Source organism: Equus przewalskii, chromosome 10, assembly GCF_037783145.1.
Source record: "Equus przewalskii isolate Varuska chromosome 10, EquPr2, whole genome shotgun sequence".
NCBI lineage: Eukaryota > Metazoa > Chordata > Mammalia > Perissodactyla > Equidae > Equus > Equus przewalskii.
This window is the reverse complement of record NC_091840.1, coordinates 21,774,181-21,797,429: the sequence shown is the minus strand read 5'-3', so window position 1 is coordinate 21,797,429 and position 23,249 is coordinate 21,774,181. Positions and strand designations below refer to the sequence as shown.

The following is a 23,249-nucleotide window of genomic DNA, read 5'->3' as shown; positions in this document are numbered from 1 at the left end:
ATAGAAGGTGATGGCTAGATAGAGTTGAATTGCTATGCATAATAAAGTGAGATGAATGGAGCATCTGAAACCCCCAGCAAATATTAAAAGAAAGTGTGACTTCAGAAACCTGCACACTGAAGCAAGTCAGCTTAAAATGGCATAATAACCTTCCCTGGGCTTTGGCACTCAGCACTGGAATTCCTCCAGGCTTGCCCAATTCCTTTTTGCACAATCTCCCTTTTGCTCCCTTTGACACTTCTTGCTCAGCAGTTTGTCTGGATTCTCCACAGCACTTTTGGTTCCACCCAGTAAATAGTAATAGGACACAAATGCTGAGTACTTGCTAGGTGCCAGGGCAAGCTCCTAGTGTTTTATGTATGTTACTTCATTTAATCTTCAGAAAACCCACCCCACTTTAAAGATCAGGAAAGGGAGGCACACAGAGGTTGTTATTTGCTGTTAAGTAGCAGAACCAGGATTTGAACCCAGTCTGGCTTCAGAGCCCAGACTCTTAATCATTAGATCCTTCTCTTGTTTTCCTTTTAGGGTTTTGAATTTGGCACCCCAGACTGAGCTGCCATCTACCCAGGTTTAGACTTTGGCCACCTTCTGCCCCAACCCAGAATATGACATCTGTTATTGACTTGTGGGTCTGACCCACCCAACAGAAACCCCACCCTGGGCTTCCCTGGTGCCAGATAGGAGGAAGGACATCAAAGCAAAGTTTGTTCATGCCCCTGTGTCCTTTCACATGTGTTTCCTCTGTTCCCTTTCTCCCTTCTCTGCCTAGTTGATTTCTGTGTGAAGCATTCAGTTGACCCCTGATAAATTGTTCACTTCTTTCTCCACGTGTCCTTTGAACTTCTAATTGCCCTGTCTCACTGTGTCACCATTCCTGGTAGAGAGGTATCTCTGCCCTCAGTTGTGAGCTCCTCCAGGCAAGCACTGTATCTTATTCATCTTTGAGTCTCCAGTCTGGCACACTCTAAGGGCTCAATAAGTGTTTTCTTGACTGAATGAAAGAAGAGCCTAGAAAACGAACAGGACGACTGTTATCCCCTGTAGTGGACAATATAATTTTGCTGTAACCTTGACGGGCTGGTGTAAAAAAGGACAGAATTTCTAAACAATCTTCTTGATTTGATTTCCAACCTCAACACCTTTATTCCAGGGTTTACCTACTTTATTATTAGTATGTCACAAACCTCTCTCTGTGCCCTTGACGTTATTGTTGGAATCAAGCAGACATTTCACGTTATTACTATTTATCTTTTATTAAAATTAGCTTTATTAAAACAATGCTACTTGATCAAAGTCCTGTGATTAAAAACATGTTCCAGGTCACTAGAAGAAAGTTTGTTAAAAGACTGCTCCAGGTCCAGAAAGATGAAAGGCAATTTTGGTTCGTTATAAAGACCAACATGGCCACAATGACTTGCAATTGAACATTGTTCCAGAAGGGCAAAAAGGACTCAAAGTGAATAGGGAATCCAAAGACAATGAAACAGACAAAAACAGAGATTGAACTAACATAGCGTCGTACTCTGAAAGGAATCATTTCTACTTGTAAATTTCTTGTTCCTAAGGAATCATTCGTGGAGCAGATCTTGTGAAATTTTACATTAGTTCTTCGATTTCCTGAACCTGGGATGAGACCACCTCACCGTTCAGCACTTCCTGCACAATTGTCTTGATTTTCCGGGTTTTGGTTGGGTCTAAAGATAAAGATGGAATAAAGGAGGCAAAAGTTAGTGTTTCAAATATTCACCCAAAATCGGTTGTTGTTTAACTTAAAGCTTCTAAATTAGGTTTTGGCTGATATAATCCATCAAATTTAAACTTCTGAAAGTGACTTTTGCATTCTGAAAAAATGCTTTTTATTCAATGAAAATGAATGTACAAATGAAAATATTTTTCTTTTTGAACATTTAAAAAGTGACTATGATGCTCATAATACCTCTTTGTAGGGAAGAATTTTTCCTTTCTGGGCTTATCAAAAGTTTTAATACAGTACAGACTACTTATTTTTCTGCAGGAATGCATAAAAGTTTTTCCTTGGCTCAGAATACAAATATGGTTTAAATTTAAATGGTTAATAACACTCAATGAGATCTTACAGTCTTGGTTGTTAATAAATATGATTCTGACTTATTTTCAGTGGTTCTTGGGGAATCTGCACACCTTTAGAGGAATCAGTTGACTGTGCTTGAGATTTGGAGTCTGTCACAGATGTAATTTCATCCAAAACATCACTGTAAACGAAACAAGGGAGATGATATCACATGATGCCTTCCAGAATGAGGAGAAATAAGGAGTTTGCTATATGAGCTAAAAATTAGAAATGTACATAAACTATGGCTAACTAGAGAAGGTAGTCCAAATTTCTTGATTAAGAATGATCGAATGATGCACCCTGAGACAGGTCAATTGGGCAGTGCAGTCTTATTTTTACACGTGCCTATAATGAACTCTCAGAGTGAAGTGAACTGGCAACTAATGGAAGACCTGGTCTCAGAAGTTAGATTTCCCAGTTTACAATCCTGAGTTTTTCCCACTAAGCCAGGCTGCTATTACTTTTGGAACGTCAGACAGTAGGTCTGAGGTGTTTGGGTGGCTGTTATTTGATGTGTCATTCTTAGCATGGGGCAATAACGTCAGAACTCAAATGGGTGACTCGTTTGCAGTATGCTGGTCTGTGGTGCCATTGTTCATCCCAGCATTTTGTGAATTATTATCAAGTAAGATAACGGGTGATAACCCTTTGCAAAGTGTGGAGCATTTAATAAATCCAAGGCATGTCTTCACTAGATTTGTTATTTTCTGTCAACTAAAGAACCCTTCCTTCTGTTGCCCCCAAAACTGCATCAGGCGTCCGCTCTCGGTCCGCCGCTGAGGTTATTTCCAGCCTCAGGCCTCTATTCACCCTTGGGCCTCGCCATCCAGCAGGCGGCGGTAGGTCTCGATCTCCAGCTCCAGGCGGTGCTTGACGTCCAGCAGCCGCCGGTGGTCGGCGTTCTGGCGCTCGGCGTCCGCGCGCACCTGGAGCAGCTGCTCCTCCAGGCTGCCGATGAGCTGCTGCACCTGCGACAGCTGGCCGCAGTAGTCGCCCTCGGTTTCGGCCAACGAATCCTCCAGGGATTTCTTCTGCACGTGGGAGGGAAATGCACAGACACAACAATGAAGGGGATTGAAATAATGAAGGCAGCCAATGATTTTACTAATTTGGGGGCAACTTTTTCTTTGGAAGACGAAAAGCTGCGTCTTTCTGCGCGCGCCTTACCATGGCAAGCTGGGACTGGAGCTCAATCTCCAGGTTTTGAAAGGCGCGCCTCAGGTCGGTGACCTCGCTCTTGCTGGACTGGAGTTGCTCGGTGTTGGTGCTGATCTCCTTCCTGAGCTCCCCGCTCTGCAACGGCAAAGGGAGGAAGGGGATGTGAGTGAGCGCTGTTCTCACCGGTCTTTTCTGCGAACGTATCAAAGCCTTCTGTTTTCGTTAGTGGCACCTTTTCAATGAACCAGGCTTCCGCATCCTTACGATTCTGCTCTGCGATGGCTTCATACTGCGCCCTCATGTCGTTGAGGAGCCTGGTGAGGTCCACTCCGGGGGCAGCGTCCATTTCTACGCTGACCTGGCCTGGGCCGTCTGCCCGGAAGCTTTGGAGCTCCTGGGGGCAGCGAGTGAGAGAGAGGGGCGCAGGGGCCCATTATGACTTTCGTGGGCCTCTTCCTCCACAAAAAATATTAAACATTATATTTTACAACTGCATTGGTATATAGACAAGCCTACTAATACATCAAAACATTTTTCTTACCTAAAAATTCGTATTTTTCCTCTGATTTTAAAAGAACTTAAGACATTTTCATGGCTCCCTCAATTTACCATGGGCCCAAGGCGCTGGTCTGCCGTGCCTAATGGATGAGTTGGCCCTGCTTCTTGGGGATGCAGGGCCTTTACCAGAAGGGACGGGCCGGTGGAAACAGTGCACTGGGGGCTTTCAACTACAGCTGCCAAACCCAGGGCTGCAGACAGGGCTTCGGCTTGCACACTGTTGGCCACAGCCATTGACGTCCAGTAGAAAGCCCTCTAGAAGCCCATTGCCATGGTCACGATTAGTGTGGATTCTGTGCACCAGCCTCTGATATACTTTGCGGCATATCCGAGTTCCAGGTGTGTAGTACACTGGGTATAACCAGTTTCTCTAACATATGTAACATTATGTATTATCGGTAGACTTTTGTCTTTGAACTTTAGAAATACTATATTTAAAAAAAATCACTAAATCAGGACAATTAAAATTCTGTTTGTCTTTAACTAATGATGAAAATAACAAAATCAGAAAGTGCCTCTAATCTGTTAAACTTTAACAGGAACCCCCACCAATACCACCAGCACTAGCACCAGGACCACCACACATCCACCCCCCCCCCAAAAAAATTCAAAACAAATGGCCATTTTAACAGGGCAGTAGTGTATCATCCATATTGGTTCTAACTCCAGATTTGTACACTTAAAATTGTAGTTTTGGGGTCTGGAGAAAAACAGCCGCTTAGAGAGCTGCCCTTTCTGACTGACCTCCTCATGGTTCTTCCTCAGGTAGGCCAGCTCCTCCTTGAGGTTCTCAATCTGCATCTCCAGGTCGGCTCTAGCCAGGGTCAGCTCGTCCAGCACCCTGCGCAGGCCGTTGATGTCGGCCTCCACGTTCTGGCGCAGGGCCAGCTCGTTCTCATATCTGAAAACCAAGTACAAAACCCTGTAGGGAACCAACACACCTGTTGGAGTAAGGCTCCTGCCATCTTCAGGGCCATTTTGTGCCTAAATCTGTGCGACTATTTAAAAATGGCAGCATTGCAATGTAGGATGCTGTTTTTGCATTTATAGCATTTTCCTTTCCTTTTTTTCATGATCATTTACTGCTTAGTTGGAGAGAAGTGAAAAAATTCGAGGTGGTGCTCTTCTACCAGCAACGAAGCCCCGTAGCACCGCACCCCAGGGAGCGATTTCCCCTTTCGCTGGCGGCCCTGGCTGTGACCAGGAGCAGCCCCTCTCTAGGTGGGGTTTCCGGTGGAATCCTAAGAGCAGTTGAAAATAAAATAATAATTAATCTTTTTGGTTAACTTTTATTCATGATTTAATTTAAAACATTGATACTTTCTTGGTATCTTTTACCAAGATTTTATAGGTTCAGGATCATTACCACTGCAACATCCCATGTGGAAATTTTATGGAGCAAAATGGACAGTAGGGTTTCTTCCTTATATCTTGGAGGGTGGAATATGGGAAAGGAATATAAAATAAGTGTGTAGTTAATATTTTAGTTGTATGTGTCATGAGGAAAAAGATCATTTCATTAACTCCCAGGAAAAAACCTTAGTGATTCATTTTCATACAGGGAAGGTTGGTTTTGGACGTTGGTGGAATTATCACGTTGTATCATGAGTCCATAGCAAGTTACAAATATGGTGATCCATAGCCCTAGGTTTAAGCAACATATAATTAACGACGTGTAATGTGAATTGTGTTTGAATCTATTTATTTTCTAGAATACCCAGTGTGAATTTACCAAAACACTAAATGTGTGGAGCATGTGAGCTGCAGAAGCTTTGAAATATTTGCCATCAGTGAGGGCAGGAAAATAGGGCGGAAGAAGAAATGGTGGGCCATGTCAGTTAGCATTAGTCTTTCTTTTGTTCTACTCACTTCATTCTGAAGTCTTCGGCAGCCAGTCTTGCATTGTCGATCTGCAAGATGAGCTGGGCATTCCCAATGCTGGCAGAAATGATCTGGCAAAACAGGGCAAGACACTCAAAATGAGGTCTTAAAATATCAGTATTATACAAATATACTTTTGACAGGAAGTTTTTAGGTGATGTTAAATGCTATTTAAGAATCTAAGGCAGTTTAGGGGCCCAGACCCCGTGGCCTAGTGGTTAAATTCAGTGTGCTCCACTTCGGCAGCCCAGGTTCGGTTCCCAGGCACAGACCTACACTGCTATTAGCAGCCATGCTATGCTGGTGGCCCATATATTAAAAAATAGAGAAGGATTAGCACAGATGTTAGCTCAGGGCGAATCTTCCTCAGCAAAAAAAAAAAATAAAGAATTTAAGGCAGTTTAATTTTTTAAAGAAAGTATATTACAAAATATTATTTAAAAATTAAGAGACGTATATATCCTACAGAAGGTGGTGGAAATAGAGTCACTTTATGGTAAATGATAAAATGAAACTAAGTATCTTGAGTCAAAAAATTGCTCCAAATTGAAAAATATCTAAGTTCTAGGTGGTTTATCACTGTAAAATATTGTAATAGCAAAAAAGAAAAGTAAAAAATAATTCCCAAAGCCTTTCCAAAGAACCATAGTCTTACCTTATTCCTGAGGTCTTCGATCAATGGATAGTATTTACTGTAATCATTCTGTGACCCGGGGTCTACAGTTCCAGATCCTCGTGTTTCATACCATTCTCGAATTTTGTTTTCTAGCTCAGTATTAGCCTCCTCTAGAGCGCGCACCTTATCCAGGTAGGAAGCTAATCTGTCATTAAGATTTTGCATGGTTTCCTTTTCTGATCGGGAAAGAAGGCCTCCATCGTTGCTAGAGAGAACACCCAGAGAGCCACCTCCTGGGCTGGCCCCGAATCCAACCACCAGGCCTCCAAAGCCCCCTCCCAGGGCTCCCCCATAAGCAGTGCCCAGTCCTCCTGCACACGAACCTCCAGAGCCACCACCAAAGCCAGAGCTGGAGCCAAACATGGAAGCAGCAGAAAAGCCTCCCCCGCAGCTGCTTCCCAAGCCGAAGGCGCTCCCCCCATAGCCACCGCCAGCACTGGAAGCAGACATGCCCCAGACTCTGCCCGACGTCCCGCTCTGGGAAGACAGCCGCCGGGGCAGCCCAGAGGTGCGCACTGAGAGGGACATGGTGTTGCTGGAGAGATCCACGGCCAAGGAAAGGTGGCAACAGCCTGAGAGGAAGCCGTGTCAGCAAGACAGAGAGGTTAAGCTTTTATAGGGCAGGAGGCGGGTGTTGCAGTTGAAAAGTTCACTCTCTCCTTTCAAAATATGGTGCCCCCCCCCTTTTGACCAGGTCAACTGGTAAATGATTTATACATATTGAAAACTCATTGGTATAGAAATAATTGAATAGTTGTGCCCATTACCAATTTGTTATACAAAAAAGAAATCTGGGTGGAGTAGAGATAGGTTGTCATAAGGGATTTTTCTTCTCCAGATCATTCTCTTGCCTGTACTCTTGGCACTGTGCAATGTCTTATGCACAGTAGGAAAGCAGTGAGTCATTGTTGAATGGATAAATTAGTTAATACTTCTTTCTAGGCCTTAAGCTTCTTAAAGTTCTTCACTCATATTTCTTATTTGTTTCCTTTAGAAAACTCAGTAGAAACCATCTAAACATGATCTGGTCTGTCTTTTAGTGAAATATAGTTTCGGAAACTTTTGTGAAAAGCCCTGGTGGGAGACAGGGAATAAATGCATTTTCCAGATTGATACTGGAATTTGAATTTTCAAGGATTTTAAAACCTTGTCATTAGTATGTTGTATAGTTTCTTTTTCCTGATTCAGAAAAAAGACCCCCTAAACATTGAAAAATGCTGTTTTTGAGTAGACTCTTAGAGTATTTTCAGCAGATCTTCCCTTCCATAAGAACTGACATTCTTAGTGAACTCTGTGAAACCAGGAGCCTCATCTGATTGTTCACTACCCCACCCCCAGCATCAGTAGGGTATCAAAATACCAGTGATGTTTTGTATATTGAAATCGTATCAGTGCTCGCACCCTCAACCCATGCTCCCCCAACTATCAAGATATTTTCCACCCCGAGTCCAGCCTCCCCAAAGGTGAGGTTCTTCAGTCCTGTGAACAGTCCTGAGCCAGAGCCGGCAGTGGTGCCCTGGTGATTTGGGGTCAGATGGAGAGGGGTTACTCTCGAAGCCCATGCCACACTTCTATGGGGAATATCCAGTATCAATTCTGGCAAACAGAAGGACTATGTGACCCTTTCTATCACTTTCCAAGGGACAGGAATGATGAACCCATGGTGAAATCCAGTTACAACTTCCTTTTGCTTTATTCTAGAAGGAACATATGTGAAGGGATGCATTTTCCCCCCAACCTATATCCATCACAGAGAGCAAGCAAGCTGGATTTCTGAATAAAAGTGTTATAAGCAAGAATTGGCAGAAATGACATCTTCTCATTCCAATAGGTATAGAAAGGACGCAGCCATCTGAGGCAGACTCAGCTTGATGAGAGAGGTCGTGCTCCACTTGTTTCATTTCTGGAGAGAATAGAAGCCTGTTGAGTGGAAATGGCAGCACCTCAGCCTCATATGGAGATTTTTACCAAGGATTCCTTTAATCTATATTGCGAACGTTTTGTCTGAGCTTGTCCTTGTTTGAATCCTTAGTAGTTATCATGTACCTACTATGTTCTAGACACAGGGCCTTGTGAACTAGAGACTTATTTTTAAGCTTTGTGGCAACCTCTTAAGGTGGATACTTTTAACCCATTTCACAGATGAGCAATCTGAGGATCAGGATGTTAAGTGACTTATTCAAGGCCACACAGTCAGGAGGTGGCAAATATAGGATTCGAGTCTGCAACACCTTCCATAGACAACAAAACCCTGCTGCTTACAGTGAAAACAAAAGGACAGAGGGTCACTCTGACCCTCCAATCGTGTGACTGGGTTTCTGTCCTGCACATCACCAGGAGCTTTGGCTCTTTCCTTTTCATGAAAGCTTTCTCCTCCAACTTCATTTCTCCGTGTACAGGCTGAGACCCAGAGATCTACTCTTCATGGTTTATAAGAAATGACACCACACATGAAATCCTGCAGACGTATAGGAAAACGTGTCTTTGGTTTTACTTCTGCCAAGTAACTGCATCTCCAGAGGTCTTACAAAATACTAGTTAAACTTGCACTTCCCACACAGGAACTTGATATTATGGTTGTTAATTATTAGTCACTCACAAGAAGCGTCCCCCCCAAGACAGAGTGATTCCATTTTATTGAGATAGAAATGAAAACAGCCTATTACTTGCTTACAGATCAGAGGGAATGTGCCAAATTCAGAATTGTAACTTAGTGATGTGATCACAAAATATGGGAATATGATTTACCTGAATTTTTGAACTTGGAACCAATTTTGTGCTGAAACATGAAAGCTTTCCAACTCTAACGCCTATGAGTAAATTTTAAATACTTTTGCTCAATATCCATATGTTGTATGTACACATTACACCTTTATGTTTCTATGCATATTACGGTCATGCATCATGTAATGATGGGGATACGTTCTGTTAAATCCATTGTTAGGTGATTTCGTCGTTGTGTGAACATCATGGAGTGTACTGAAGGGCAACAAAATTTCCCACCCCGAAATGTATCTCTTCAACATGAGGATTATTTTAGGCTGATTGTTTTTAAGAAACAAAAGACTCAAAATCTTTTTTGTTACCTCCTGCTTAACTGCCTGAAAGAATTCCTATTAAAAAAACCTGTCTCAGGAAGCAGCTATCATATTAGCATAACATGAACTAGGAGATAGACAGGGAGGAACCTAGAAAGGCTTTTTGGGGGCTCCCCTCTGTTCTGTTTCTGTGTGGCCAAACAATTAGTTTTTAAATGTTTGCTCCTTTTGAACTCCCTGTGAATTGTCTTTGAAGTCCCTGACTCTCCCACCCCCAACATATTCTGTCTTTAGCTAAGGATGGTATTTAAGGTGGTGGCTTGGGCCATTTTGGTGAGTTACTTGGTTTTCCTGGATTTCTCCCATGTATACGTGTTATTAAACTTTTCTTTGTTTTTCTACTGTTAATCTGTCTCATGTCAATTTAATTCTTAAACCAGCCAGAAGAACATAGACGGGTAGAGGAAAATTTTTTCCTCCCCTGTACTACTTACACAAATCCAGATGGTCTAGCCTACTACACACCTAGGCTATATGGTACTGATCTTATGGGGCCACTGTGGTGTATGCAGTTCATTGTTGTTGTGTGGTGCATGACGGTGTGTATTATCTCAGACTGTAAGCTTTCCAGGTAGGGACTATGTCTAATTTACTTTCAATCTTGAGTCTTAGCCTAGTGTTTGGCTAAACTTTATCCTTGTACTCCTGGACTTATTTCACTTGAGAGAACTTAATCCTTAATATGTTTGAATGTGTCATTTAAAATTCATTTCATTTGAAAGTGATTTTGCTGTAATTTACTGGTATGCTTTGACCAAAATTTAGTCTGAATCCAATTATGAATGGGGAGCAACTTCAGAAGTTGAAAAGAGAAATGTTTCTTCTTCATTGGCTTTTTGTCGGGGGGGGGGGGGTGGCGGGTCAGGGAGGGCCAAGTTAAATAGTCAAACCTCTATTTTAAAGGTTTTAAAAGTGAAAATAATTTTCTTTGACAGCTGTAAAAACATAGGAAGGTGGGAATGTATAAAGCGGAAACAATCTTGTGCTTGTTGGCAAAGTGATTACATAATTTGAGACAGATGAAAATGCCTAGAACCAGGGGGAACTCGTCCAAAGAATTATGTCTTCCATTTTTGTAGAGTTGAGGGAATACGCAGAATAGAGATAATTATTTACGTGGTATTTGTAAATCTTTATATTTTTATTAAGTAAAAAGTGTGCTGATCCTTCCATGTCTGATGAATTCTTTCCAATACAAACAGAACTTCTACTTTCTGCAGTTCACTGATCACTTGGTTCATAAAACTTTTCACTTTTGCTTTGAATAACGTTTTGAGATCCCGTGAGTGAGTGAAAGAATATTGGGTTACTGAGATTTTACGCTGTGATATTGAGATGAGGATGAACAAGGACCCCAGGGTCATGCTTGAGGATGATTTCTGGACTTCAGAACTCGGTGGTTCTCAAAAGCAGGGGAGGATCGTACATGGCAAAAGAGAGGAGGAGGAAGATAAAATAATACCCTGGTAAGAGGAATGTTAGAAGTGAGTCTAGGGGAGAGAAAACAGATGTTTGGAGGGAAATTGAAAAATTAAAATCACTAAGCAATGCTTCAAGTTGGCATTGTGATTTGACGGTGTACTCAGGTCCCTGAAACTGCCCCCAGGTGAGTAAGGGTGAGACCAGAGGTGACCACTGGTCAGATTTTGATTTTATATCATTCCACGTCATTCTTCTTTTTAGATGTTGTAAGGATCTGTGTAGAAGTAATTCTCAAAGCCCAGAGAAACTAGTTATTTCCATCCTACCCTCACGTCTAGCTGATCTCTCTGAGTTCTATAGCTCCACTTCTGCACTGATTTCATATAAAGTCGTGAAATATATTGATGATGATTCTAATGTGTAATGAAGAGACCTCTATTTAAAGACTAGGAGTCTTCTCTGGATCTGTATGCCTGTCAGAAATAGGATTGTACTGTTCTGTTTCTTAGCTTGTATAAGAAGTATAGATAGAAATGGAGATTGATGCTTCACTTTCACACAGTAACCACTGGCAAAGCCAGAGGTGGAACCATCTTGTTCCATGTGTGTATATGGTCTCACCTACTTTCTCTAAAAGATTACTTGGAAACAACTAGAGATAGGCCAAAAGGCAAGGATTAATCTTCATTTTTATGATAGAAAATTGAGTTAAAAATAAGAATCCTACCTCTTTTAACAAAGGGTCATTATTGCCATATGACATGGCCAAGCCTGGTGAATGTCAAACCCATCTTCTGTAGGATTTTTATTAATCAGACTCACGATCTCTGGTCTTTGCATGTCAGAGTTTCAGACTATCCTGGAATGTGTCTTGGTAGGTGAAAAAGAATTCACTTCCGAAAGTTCTTAATGTCTTTCAAAGCAGTTTACTAACTAGAGTAACTTGGAAGGAAATTAAGAAAAAAATGAGAGTGAAACCTCTTCACTTCTTTGAAAAGCATGGGAATGAGAATGAGTGAAAATAATATCTTTTCTGACAAAAGTTGTGCTAAATCAAGTCTTGTGTGTGATGTTAGCTGGACATTTGTGACAGTTGGGTGTTGTAAGTGTCTGGTTAGTGAAAATGACAATTATGAAACAACAAAACAATTAAGGATAGGCAAACGTTCATTTCAAGCATGACCCTGTAATTGTTTGTCATGTTGCTTAAAAGCGTATCATGACTTCAGACAGACAGCCCTGAGGTTCAGTCTTGCTCCATTACTTGGTAGCTGTGGCTTTGGGAAAGTCCTTTTTTCATGTCTTCATACATAATCCTCATACGTAAAATGGGGATAATATAATATGGTCAAACCATATGAAATTACTATCTGTGAAGGTCAAAAATGATCACATATTGGCAAGTTTATATGAGTCAATCTAACAGTTTCTACCTCACAGAGTTATTGTGAAGATTAAATGAGAAATGCACATAAAATGCCTGGCATATTGTTTAGCTCATAGTAAGTGCTTAACAAATGGTAGATATTATTATTCTTAAGTAAATCATGTTATTATTTTCAATGTAATAATTACACTCAAAATCCTATTTATTTACAAACTTACATAGTCTCAAAATTTAAATCCAAGCTATCCATTTACTAGAATACAATAATGGAAGGTAAATTTATCTTTCCTGTGAACATTTGCAAGGCAGTTGTTGCTCAATAAAATGCAAAAAACGTGAGACTACAATATGCATCTATTTGTATCCGGTTTCTTTTACTTGGCATAATGTTTTCAAGGTTCATCCATGTTGCAGCATGCGTCGGTACTTCGTTCCTTTTTATTGCCAAACAACATTCTATTGTACGGATATGACATTTTGTTTATCCATTCATCAATTGATAGATATTTGAGTTGTTTTCACTTTTGGGCTATTATTAATAATTCTACCATGAACATTTGTGTACAAAAGAATACATTGTATGATTTCATTTACATGAAATGTCCAGACTAGGCAAATCCATAGAGAGAGGAAGTGGATCAGTGGTTGTTGGGGGCGGGGGGGGGGAAGGGGAATGGGGGTGACTACTAATGTGGTTTCTTTTGGGGTAATGAAATGCTCTAAAATTAGATAGTGGTGATGGTTGCACAAATCTGTGAATGTACTAAAGACCGCTTATGTGTACACTTTACAAGGATGAATTTTATGGTGTGTGAATTATATCTCATTAAACTTGTTATTAAAAAAATAGTGAGAAACACTTTATAATACGTTCACCACATAAAAAAAGGAGACCACCCAATGATTTATGCAGTTTATTATCATAAGGAGAAGCATTCTGCTGTGAGGAAGGTTTTACTAATTTTGCTTTCAATCTACTCCCATTTCAAGCATAATGTGCTTCATTCTTCTTCTGCTCAGCATTTATGATTGGAATTTGACTCTCAAATTATTCAAAGAGTGGAGTTGAGTTTTAAAAGGCAATGGAGACAATGAAAAAAAAAGCAGATATAGCTCAAAGCTAGCAGAATGGTACCGATACTGAAAATTCAATGAAACGAATCAAGAAATGGCTCCATTATCCAGGGGTCCCTGAGAGGAGAGTTTACAACTCAGAAGCAGGAAAAATTAGTGAGAGAGGTTTATTTGCAATTTGCATAGACTCCTCTGCTTTGTGAAATTTAGTATAATTGAAATGTGCTGTAATTTTCAGGAACATTAATGAATTGATATTAGGTTGTCTATAGCTTGTAATTAATGTGCTTCGAGATAAAGATGGCAGTAATGATGTTTTAAATATCCTAGTGCTCATTGGATTTCATTTTTACAGGCAATTTGCAACTCCCCTGAGTAAAATTCATATTCAATTACAGAGACTGATAAATGGGCTTTCCCCCCACTCCTCGAACACTACAAAGCATTAATAGTACTTTCTGATGGCCACTTTCTTGTAGGGAGCAAAATTTATAGCTACATTTCTTTCAAAGCTTCAGCAGCATCTCCTTCTGGCAGCTCTTTACATGTTTTCTTCCACCTCTTTGACTTCAGAAGACACGACCTTGCCGTCCACTACTTCTTGCACTACTGTCTTGATCTTCCTGGTTTTCTTTATATCTGAATTTAGATTTAAACATAAAATGTTAATTCAGACACATGACTCTGCTGGTTTATAATATTCAACTTTAAATTATTATTATTTTGTATGTATTTTCTTTTAGAAAAAGTTAAAGCTATTCTCTTTCTTAAATGGTCTTAAGTTTGTTTTATAAATAAATGCAGAAAATGTGCCTCTCTCCCCCAATTTAAACATTTTCTACTCTTCCCACCCCAAAGAGAAATAGACAATATTGAATTAAGCAAACTGCAACTTTCATCTTATTTTTCCTTTTCACGATCTCAGAATGTCTCAGGACAGCAATAGTATGGGCCAAGAAAATCACCCTGTCACAGGGAGTGTGACAATTCCCCACATGGAGGTGTCTTTATCTGACGTGCCTGATTTTCAGAATCCCTATGGTAATATCCACTCACTTGAGAGCTGGTCTCCCTGTACTTTTCACCAGCGGTAGATAAGAAGTGGTAAGCTACGGAGTGAGCATTCAGTCTTACAGGAAATGTGTCAAAATTAGAACACTTACCTCTCTCCTCCAGGTGGCTTTTAAGAAAAGAAAAACAGAAAAAAGTGTTATTGCCATTTTGAAAGTGAAGCATTGTCTCACCTTTTTTGTTTCAAAACAAAGTCTGAGTGATGTGTGTGTTAATGCCATGGTTTATATTTTTTTCCCCTTTATAATGCTTACTACTTCAAACTTAAGCGCCTTACTTTTTAACTTGAAAGATACATAGCTTCAGAAGCGACTCCTCTAATGTAGGCTAGAAGTTTCTGTAATTAAAATAAACACAATTACAATGGAAATTTAACTCTTGTTCTCTTGCTGACTTTCTTGGATGTGGTATTGGAAGACAGTTGCCACTGCTGCCCTGAGGAGTCTCAGACTGGTTCCCGCAGGCCTCTGCGGCCTGTTGAATTCATGACCTCTCAGTGAGAATTTAAAAAAATTATTGTGCTTTTGACTTTGTATTAATCAGAAAAATTAACATAAGCATAATCTGTATCATCTGTATAACCATCTCTAACTCAGTCCTATGACACGACCTCAAGTACTAAGGCTGTACTTGGTATTTTTGGGGGTGTGCATAAGTATACCAAGAAGTTTTGGTATATTTTTGTTTTGTTGTTGTTGTTGTTGGGGTGTGTGTGCGTGTAGTTGCTTTTGTGCTAGGCATTGCACTGGTGCTGGGGAATAAGTGACAGGGTTTAATGTGGAAACGTTAAAATAGCACAACATATAGACATTGACACATATCCCCTGATTCTAAGAGCCTTACATTACATCTTCTCCTTCCAGAAGGCGGCGGTATGTTGCAATTTCCTGCTCAAGCCGGGTCTTTATGTCAAGGAGAATACTGTAGTCGTTGTTCTGGCGTTCTGCATCAGTCCGAATCTGCATCAGCTGGAACTCTAGGGTGCTTAGCAGTGCCTGGATGGTGGCCAACTGGTCAGCATAACGAGCTTTGGTCTCTGCTAGTGTACGCTCCAAAGAGTCTTTCTATGAGCACAAGAAAAAGTGGATGTTTCTTATTTGAGGACTTGATTTAAGAGGTGACTCAATTTTAATTTCTTTTCAGAAGAATTTCTGCAGCTAGTTATTGTGGGCATCATGCATATTTCTAGCTTTATCTCCTACTCTTTCCATGTAGGCAACCTCAGGCAGCTAGCTAGGATCACTAGCTCTTGGGGTTTTTGTTTATTTGTTTTTAGCACTGGGCTCACTGTTTTCTTACTGTGGCATTGTATTATTGTTCTCAATATTTGCTTCCCTCCCCTGCAATTTGTGGTGCCCCTCCAAGTGGAGGAGTAGATTTCCTCATCCCTTTGACACCAGGTTTGGTCATGTGGCTTTCTTTGGCTAACGAAATGCAGGTGAACCTGACAAACACCTTTTCTGAGGAGAAGCTTTAAGAGCTATCACATGGTCTGGCCATTGCTCTTTTCTTTCTGTGACAGCATGGCATGTCCCAGCTAGGATCTACTCCTTTAGCCTTATCTCATGGAGCAGAAATGTTATTGGAGCAGAGCTGCAGCCAACCCATAATGGATGTAGTGTTGTTGTTTTAAAGCACTATGATTTTAGAGTTGTTACGACAGCATAATTTATCATGAGCTGACTGATTTGCTTAGCCTGGAAGGTCTTTACCCCTTTTCTCCAGCTTAAAAATTCATCTCAAGTTTTCAAATCTAGTTTAAATGCCACTTTTCCCTGTGAAGTCTCCATATCTGCTTTTTCCTATGCATCCTTGCAGTACATTGCCCTTTTCCTTAATTTCTTTCTGTCTTTTAATTATAATCCATTGTTTGGCCTGTTTCCCTGCCAGTTCTGCAGGGAGAGGGGTTATTTCATGTAGGTCTTTGCATTTCCAGAGTTCCCAACCTGGGCACTTAGTAAACACACACTACATTGTGAGTTGGAAGTTAGATGTGCTCTACCTTACTGAGATAGGACTGGAGGTCTATCTCCAGGTTCTGGTAGGTGCGTCTCAGCTCCTTTATGCGACCCTCATTTTCTTTTAACTCTTTAGAGCTCAGGATGACTTCTTGATGCAGAGTTTCAATCTAGACACGTTCCAAAAATGAAAAAATAAATAAGGAAGGAAAGGAAGGAAGGAAGGAAGGAAGAAAATGAGTCCTCTCTTTTTTGTAGGACGGCTTCTTCACATTTACTTACCCTTTAGAATTATGCTCTTACCTGTAGCTCAAACTGCTCTTTAGCCTTCCGAAGGTTCTCCTGGGCCATGGCTTCATACTTCTGCCTCATTTCATCCATGATGGCGCTGAGGTTCAGGCCCGGAGCAGCATCCACCTCTACACTGACAGTGTTGCCCAGCTGTCTGCGTAGGCTGTTCACTTCCTACGAGAGAGAAAATCCCTGATTATAGTCTGAAGCACATTCTCAGATGAGGCTGGGCAGAAAAAACAAAATAAGTCTTCTTCAATTGGGACCGAGTAGAAAAAGAAAGAAAATAATAAACTTAGATAGGGCTTATTATAGTCCAAATATTGCTCTAAGTCATTAACCCTGACAGCAACTTTAGGAAAAGAAGTTAGGGCTTACATCATTATTGTCGTCATCTTCTTCACCATCACCTCCGCCATCCACCCTTCCTCCTCCTCCTCTTTCTCCTCCTTGTTCTTATTAGAGCCATTTTATCATGCCCAATACCACTTCTGAATATTTTCTCACCTCCTGATGTTCTTTTTGGAGGAGAATCAGGTCTTTCTTTAATTCTTCGATTTGAATCTCCAAGTCTGTTTTACGTAGAGTTAGATCATCCAGGACCCTATGGAGGCCTTGGAGATCAGCTTCCACTGTTAGGCGAATCCCTCTCTCAGTCTCATACCTGTGGATTAATTAGTGTGCAGAGATAATTCAGTTCTTCTGAAGCCATTATAGAAGCGATAATCTTAATATAATGAGATGGAGTTTATGTGGTATACAGGGAGATCAATTTCAGTACATGATTGTATCCCCCTTTATACATTCCAAAAATATTTATGAGAACCTTGGAATCAGATAATTTGCTCCATAATATAATCTCTGTGATTTGGCGTGATTGGTAACAAAGCAATCTAAAATAACTCCTAAAAGTTCCTAAATTCTAGAATATATTTTAAAGGAAATAAAAAAGTGTTTTGCTTTAATTAGTGTGTTGTCAAAGTGTTTTCATTATTGATATTAAATGATGGCTAGTTGGAGCTACTTAATGAATGCACACGATCAATTTATTTTTAGTATTTTGTAAACAGATGCATCCAAAGTGAACTATCTTAAAAATTCATGCCTTCTCCTCTATAATCTCATATACTCCCATTTTTATTATAGTAGCACACTTTAAAAAATGATAATGCAATGGAACACTCAGATTCTGACCTAGCAAAATTGAAATTAATGAACACTTACTGCTTTAACCTTCAGATCTACTTTCCCATTTCCTTCTCTTTGATTCCTTGTAGTGTTAAAATGCTAAACTTCTGAATCACAAAAGACTTTTTAGTGCTGATGCATTGCACAATAATGAGGAAGCCCTAGCGTAGAAGCAGTTTATGAGCAACAGCTCTGATCACATGTAGCATGAAATGACTACAAGAGAGTGAACACAATTTGAACTGCTTTGATCATAGTCCTAGTTCTTTGGTTGGCTAGACCGTACTGTAAAACTCTGGCAAATTAGAAAGCATCCAGAGTCACCGCTGGAACTTAAGTCATACACTTGTAGGCACTTGAAGGAACACGGATGGCTCACTTGGAGAATCACTAAGGGTAGATAGATGGCCCCTTTGGGTAACAGAAGGGCGCTTACGCAGAAGGGCTTGTAAACTGTTTTGTTATTACTTCAAAGGACAGAATTAGGTTCAGTGGGCGAAAAGGTAGATGCCAGGTTACTAAACAAGAAAGTTCTAGCAACCAGACCACAGCAAGGAAAACAGTAGTAGTTACTGGCAGTGTTCAGTTACACACGGGGTGACAAGATTTTAGGATTGTGGGAGAGAGAAGTCCAGCCCTGAGTGCTGGGCTAGACCAGATAGCTTCTAACACTCTTTAAATTCCAAGATTCTGAAAATATTTAATGGTAGCTCCTTTACCAACAATCATATGTAAAGCCGAGTGTCATGAAGGATTACTAAGAAGAATTTCTTTTCAGGAAGTTCTACCATGGTGTTAAAGAACCTACTTCAGTCTGAAGTCTTCAGCAGCCAGTTTTGCATTATCAATTTGTAGGACACATCGGGCATTTTTCAGTTGAGCATCTTCAATCTGGAAAATACATGAGAAAAAAAATGACTTTTTCAATTGGATAGGAGCCTAAAATGATTGAGTTTATCCTCAGATACAGCCACTATTACATCAAAGATGATGTTCATTTCAAGAATTTCCACGTGAAAATAGAAAGGAAAAATAATGATATGGGTATTTAACATAACAGATTCTTAAAATGCAACTCTAGTCCCCAGGGTTTGGTCAGCTTTCTTGTGACTTTACAAAAGGAGAATTTAATTCAATTGGAGCCATCAACCTTACTGAGTGCCCTGCCTTTGATGTTCCTGCTCAGAACACGCCTCTGAGCCTCTGTCACTTGGTGAACGCCTCCTCCTCCTCCTCCTCCTCCATGTCTCAGCTTAGACATCTTTGCTTCCAGGAATCCTTCTCTGATTTCCTCAAAACAGAACTGGATGAGCTGCCTGTGCTCTCACTGCCCTCCACAGCCCTCCGTGCTGGCATTTTCCCTCTGCGTGGGATAAATGCTGCCTTTTTCCATGCCTGTTTCCCCCTAAATCGCATTATGTTCACCACCATATTCTCCAGTGCCAGCATGGTGCCAGCACCTGGTTAGTGTCTACTAAATACTGGCTGAATGAATGGGCACTTGCTATGTGGTGGGAGTTGTCCTGGGCACTGGAGCCATCAGGATAAATAAGCCCCTGATCTTCAGAAGCAGTTTCCTAATGGGCGAATTCTCTAAGATGCATGTGGATCAGAAGTCTGCTTGTAGAGCACGTTACAATGACCTATGTCTTTCAGCAGATCCAGTTCTGGAGAGAGCTGCCTTCCTTCATGTACTGAATCTTCCCAGATAAATGGAACAGATGGCTGTGCCTATGTGTTTGGGATGATCCACAACAGCTTCAGAGACATGAATTATGAGACAGGTAGGCGAGAATGGTTGGCTGATTTTGAATTTTTTAGTGGGAATCTGAGAAGAATGACCTGTTGGCAGAAAGGGCAACTTAAACACCTTTGCCTCGGATCCCCATAGTTCCTGAAACCCCAACGTAACTCCCTGTGGCATCTGAATTAAATCAAACTGATGTCCAATACAATGAAAGAAAAAGAGCCTTGCTGGTAAGTTAGTGGCTTTTGCTCTAAAGGAATATGAAAGCTAAAATAGAAATGAAAACGAAAGGGACACTTTTCTTGATTAGATAAGAATTTTAAAGCAGAGAAAGTGCTTGGTGTCATATCTGAAATTTTCAATTAGGAACGAAGTCTTCTTTTATTCCATGATTGATGAAACAGAGAACCCCACCTTTCTTGGATGACACAGGAGCAGGTTCTGATATGATTGCAATAAATTTGAATTGGGGTAATAGAACATTTTATTACTGTAGCAGTGGTTTCTGAACTGCTTGGTGATGACGATCAGGTTATTGAACAGGACATGTAAAAAATCCCTGGATTTTTAAGACCATTAAGACCTAAACCCCTTCCGCCCATTTTCTCCCTGAATCACTTCATCATTGAAATCTGTGTTACACTATTCTAATACTTGTATTATAACATCTACATAAAACATCAAGTTTTGAAACCCTTGATGGGAACAAGAGGAAGACATTGAAAAAAGCATTATCGCATAAAAAAATTTTAGCTCTTTTCAGAAAAAATGTTTACTATCCACTTAGCCTGACTTGGTAAACTGTGACAAAAATACAGATTCTAAGACTGGAGGATAAAATTTTCATATTTTGTATCTAATTAGATTTAAAAAATTTTTAAAAAGTATGGCTTACAAATCATCCTGTTATGTGGTCAGGTACTCCTGCACTAAGGGTAGATGATAGAATATACCATTTTTATAGATGTAGCATTTCAGCCTAATTTGCTTTACAATGTCCATTTGGACCAGCTAGTGTATATGCCCTCCTGATAGACCATGCAGCTAAACAGTGGAGTAGAAAACACAGGCATCATCCCTCACCTGATTTCGCAGGGCTTCGATTTGTTTGTAATACGCACTGTAGTCCCGACTGGCGCTAGGCGCGTTGGTTTCATTCCACTGCCTGATCTGCACTTCGAGGTGCAAGTTGGACTGCTCCAGGGAGCGCACTTTTTCTAGGTAGCTTGCTAGGCGGTCATTTAGGTTCTGCATGGCCATCTTCTCATTGCCGACAAGCAGGTCCCCTCCGGAGAGATCGCCCCCATAGCTCACTACGCGGCGGGAGGTCGAGATGCGAGTGCCGTGGCCTCCAGCCCCTCCATAGACGCTGGGTGCAACCTGGAGGTGCTGCGTGCCCCCCAGTCTATACATGGAGCTGCTTACGCTGAGTGCAGGGCCCCGCGAGGAGGAACTCACGCTTCTGTGGAGGCTTCTGCCAGTGAAATCCATTGGGGATTCTAGGAGGGAGCAGCTGCAGCCTCAGGATGGATGGAGCAGAGTCTGTCTCTCGGTGGTGGATGAGCTGACCTTTTATAGAGTTCACAGGAAAGAAACTCCTCCTCTGTTGACCTCTCACCTAAGAGTTGACACCACAGTCCATCCTGCTTTGCTTTTTTTTTTTTCCCCCTTTGTACAGCGATCTGTTTAATTCCATTCCAGAAATTACCACTAGAGGCATTTCTTAGAAGCTTTTCTCAGGGGTGATTTCTTTTTTCAAACAGAGTTAACAAAAGGAAACAGGAAGGTGTATTCTTTTAGCCCTTGCCCCTGCCTTGGCAGATTTTTTTCATTCTAATATACACATAAAGAATATTCGTGATCTATGAATAATTTAGGTTCCTAAAGAGACAGATGTGGGTACATAATAGTAAGTCACACTGGCAATAAAGAACGTTTAAAAAATTTCTTTTTTTATTTATCTTTCTCTTTTTGGCGAGAACATTTAAGTTCTATTCTGTTAGTAAACTTCAATTGTACAATACAGTGTTTTCAACTATAGTCACCATGTTGAAATTAGACCCTCAGACCTTATTCATCTTATAGCCGGAAGTTTGTATCCTTTTACCAATTTCTCCCTATTTCCCCCACCCCTAGCCCCTGGAAACCACTGTTTCTATGAGTTTGACTTTTTTTTTTTTTTTTTTTTAAGATTCCACACATAAGTGATACCATGCAGTATTTGTCTTTTTCTCTCTGGCTTATTTCACTTAGCAAAATGCCCTAAAGTTCCCTCCAAGTTGTTGCAAATGGCAGAATTTCCTTCTTTTTTATGACGGAATAATACTTCATTATATATGTATATACAGTCATGTGTCACTTGATGGGAATACGTTCTGAGAAATGTGTCATTAGGCAATTTTGTCATTGTGTGCACATCAGAGAGTGTATTTACACAAACCCAGATGGTACGGTCTACTATACACCTAAGGCTATGTGGTACTAATCTTATGGGACCACCATTGTATAGGTGGCCCATTGCTGACTGAAACTTCATTACCTAGCACATGATTGTGTGTAAAACGCCTTCTTTATCTATTCATCTGTTGATGGACACTTAGGTTGTTCCCATGCCTTGGATATTGTGAATAATGCTGCAGCGAACATGGGAGAGCAGATATCTCTTCGAGATAGTGATTTCATGTCCTTTAGCTATATACCCAGAGTGGGATTGCTGGGTCATATGGTAGTTCTATTTTTAATTCTTTGAGGAACCTCCATACTGTTTTCCGTAGTGGCCTCACCAATTTGCATTCCCACCAACAGTGCAGCAGGGTTCCCTTTTCTCCACATCCTCACCAGCGTTTGTTACCTCTTGTCTTTTTGATGATAGCCATTCAAACAGATGTGAGCTGATATCTCATTGTAGTTTTGATTTGCATAAGAACAATGGTCTTCCGAATCTCTGTTTTATGCTTTCTTTTTGGCTTTTAAGTTTATCCTTGTTTAGAGATTATATTTCATAAGACTATTAAAATATTTTATACAAACACAAAACCTTGAATATGTAAAGCAGAAATGAAACATTTATAACATTTGGAGATGTAATTTGGGGAAGTGAATTAAGTGAATTTAGGTGAGTGGTGGATAGGTGATTTTGAAGATTTTTCCTAATTCTAACGTTCTAAGACTAGACAATATATTTACATTTCTCAGTCACTACCTGGCATCAGGTCTTGTTCTGTAGCAACTTAGAATAAACAGCATAGTGCTTTCCACCTGACCTGGTGTGTGGAGGAGTCTCTCTCCGCTGTATACGGTCAGCTCAACCCCCACCGTGAGACAGGCCCTGCTCCAACTATCCTGCAGCTGCGGCTGCCCCCTCCTAGGATCCCCAGTGAATTTCGCTGGCAGAAGCTTCCACAGTTGCCTGTCTTCCCTGCAGGTGCACATACTCACAGCAGGAGCAGAGCAGTTCCATGCAGGAAGGGGGAGTGTGCAGTGCCTCGGGGCCACACCCAGCCTCCGTGGTTGGGCTGGAGCCACTGCAGGTGTGTCAACCTCCAGGTACTTGCTCAGCCGTGGGTGTGATCTCTCCAGTGGGGATCGGATAAACACTGTTCAGCTGAACAGGATTTATCCATTTACTCTCCCTCATTCAAACTC

At 40.8% G+C, this 23,249-nt stretch overlaps 2 protein-coding genes across 5 annotated transcripts; both read right to left on the bottom strand.

Moving 5' to 3' along the window:
* Nucleotides 1-1,230: 1,230 nt before the first annotated feature.
* On the bottom strand, nucleotides 1,231-6,965 carry KRT12 (keratin 12). Its single transcript, XM_008539635.2, has 8 exons — nucleotides 6,348-6,965; nucleotides 5,681-5,763; nucleotides 4,556-4,712; nucleotides 3,486-3,647; nucleotides 3,263-3,388; nucleotides 2,906-3,126; nucleotides 2,164-2,234; nucleotides 1,231-1,697 (listed from the first exon to the last, which is right to left on the bottom strand). The coding sequence occupies exons 1-8, from the start codon at nucleotides 6,894-6,896 to the stop codon at nucleotides 1,600-1,602; spliced, it is 1,467 nt and encodes a 488-aa protein (XP_008537857.2). The 5' UTR covers nucleotides 6,897-6,965; the 3' UTR covers nucleotides 1,231-1,599.
* Nucleotides 6,966-13,175: 6,210 nt separating this feature from the next.
* KRT20 (keratin 20) lies at nucleotides 13,176-21,254 on the bottom strand. 4 transcript variants are annotated; one of them, XM_070561996.1, is made up of 8 exons: nucleotides 20,688-21,171; nucleotides 18,666-18,748; nucleotides 17,177-17,333; nucleotides 16,682-16,843; nucleotides 16,423-16,548; nucleotides 15,264-15,484; nucleotides 14,406-14,529; nucleotides 13,176-13,988 (listed from the first exon to the last, which is right to left on the bottom strand). In XM_070561996.1, the coding sequence occupies exons 1-8, from the start codon at nucleotides 21,093-21,095 to the stop codon at nucleotides 13,983-13,985; spliced, it is 1,287 nt and encodes a 428-aa protein (XP_070418097.1). In that variant the 5' UTR covers nucleotides 21,096-21,171; the 3' UTR covers nucleotides 13,176-13,982. The 4 variants fall into 4 exon arrangements, with proteins under 4 accessions (XP_070418097.1, XP_008537842.2, XP_070418098.1 ...); XM_008539620.2 differs by having other exon boundaries at nucleotides 14,513-14,529; XM_070561997.1 differs by lacking the exon at nucleotides 14,406-14,529 and having other exon boundaries at nucleotides 15,238-15,484; nucleotides 20,688-21,254.
* Between the last annotated feature and the right edge of the window lie 1,995 nt (nucleotides 21,255-23,249).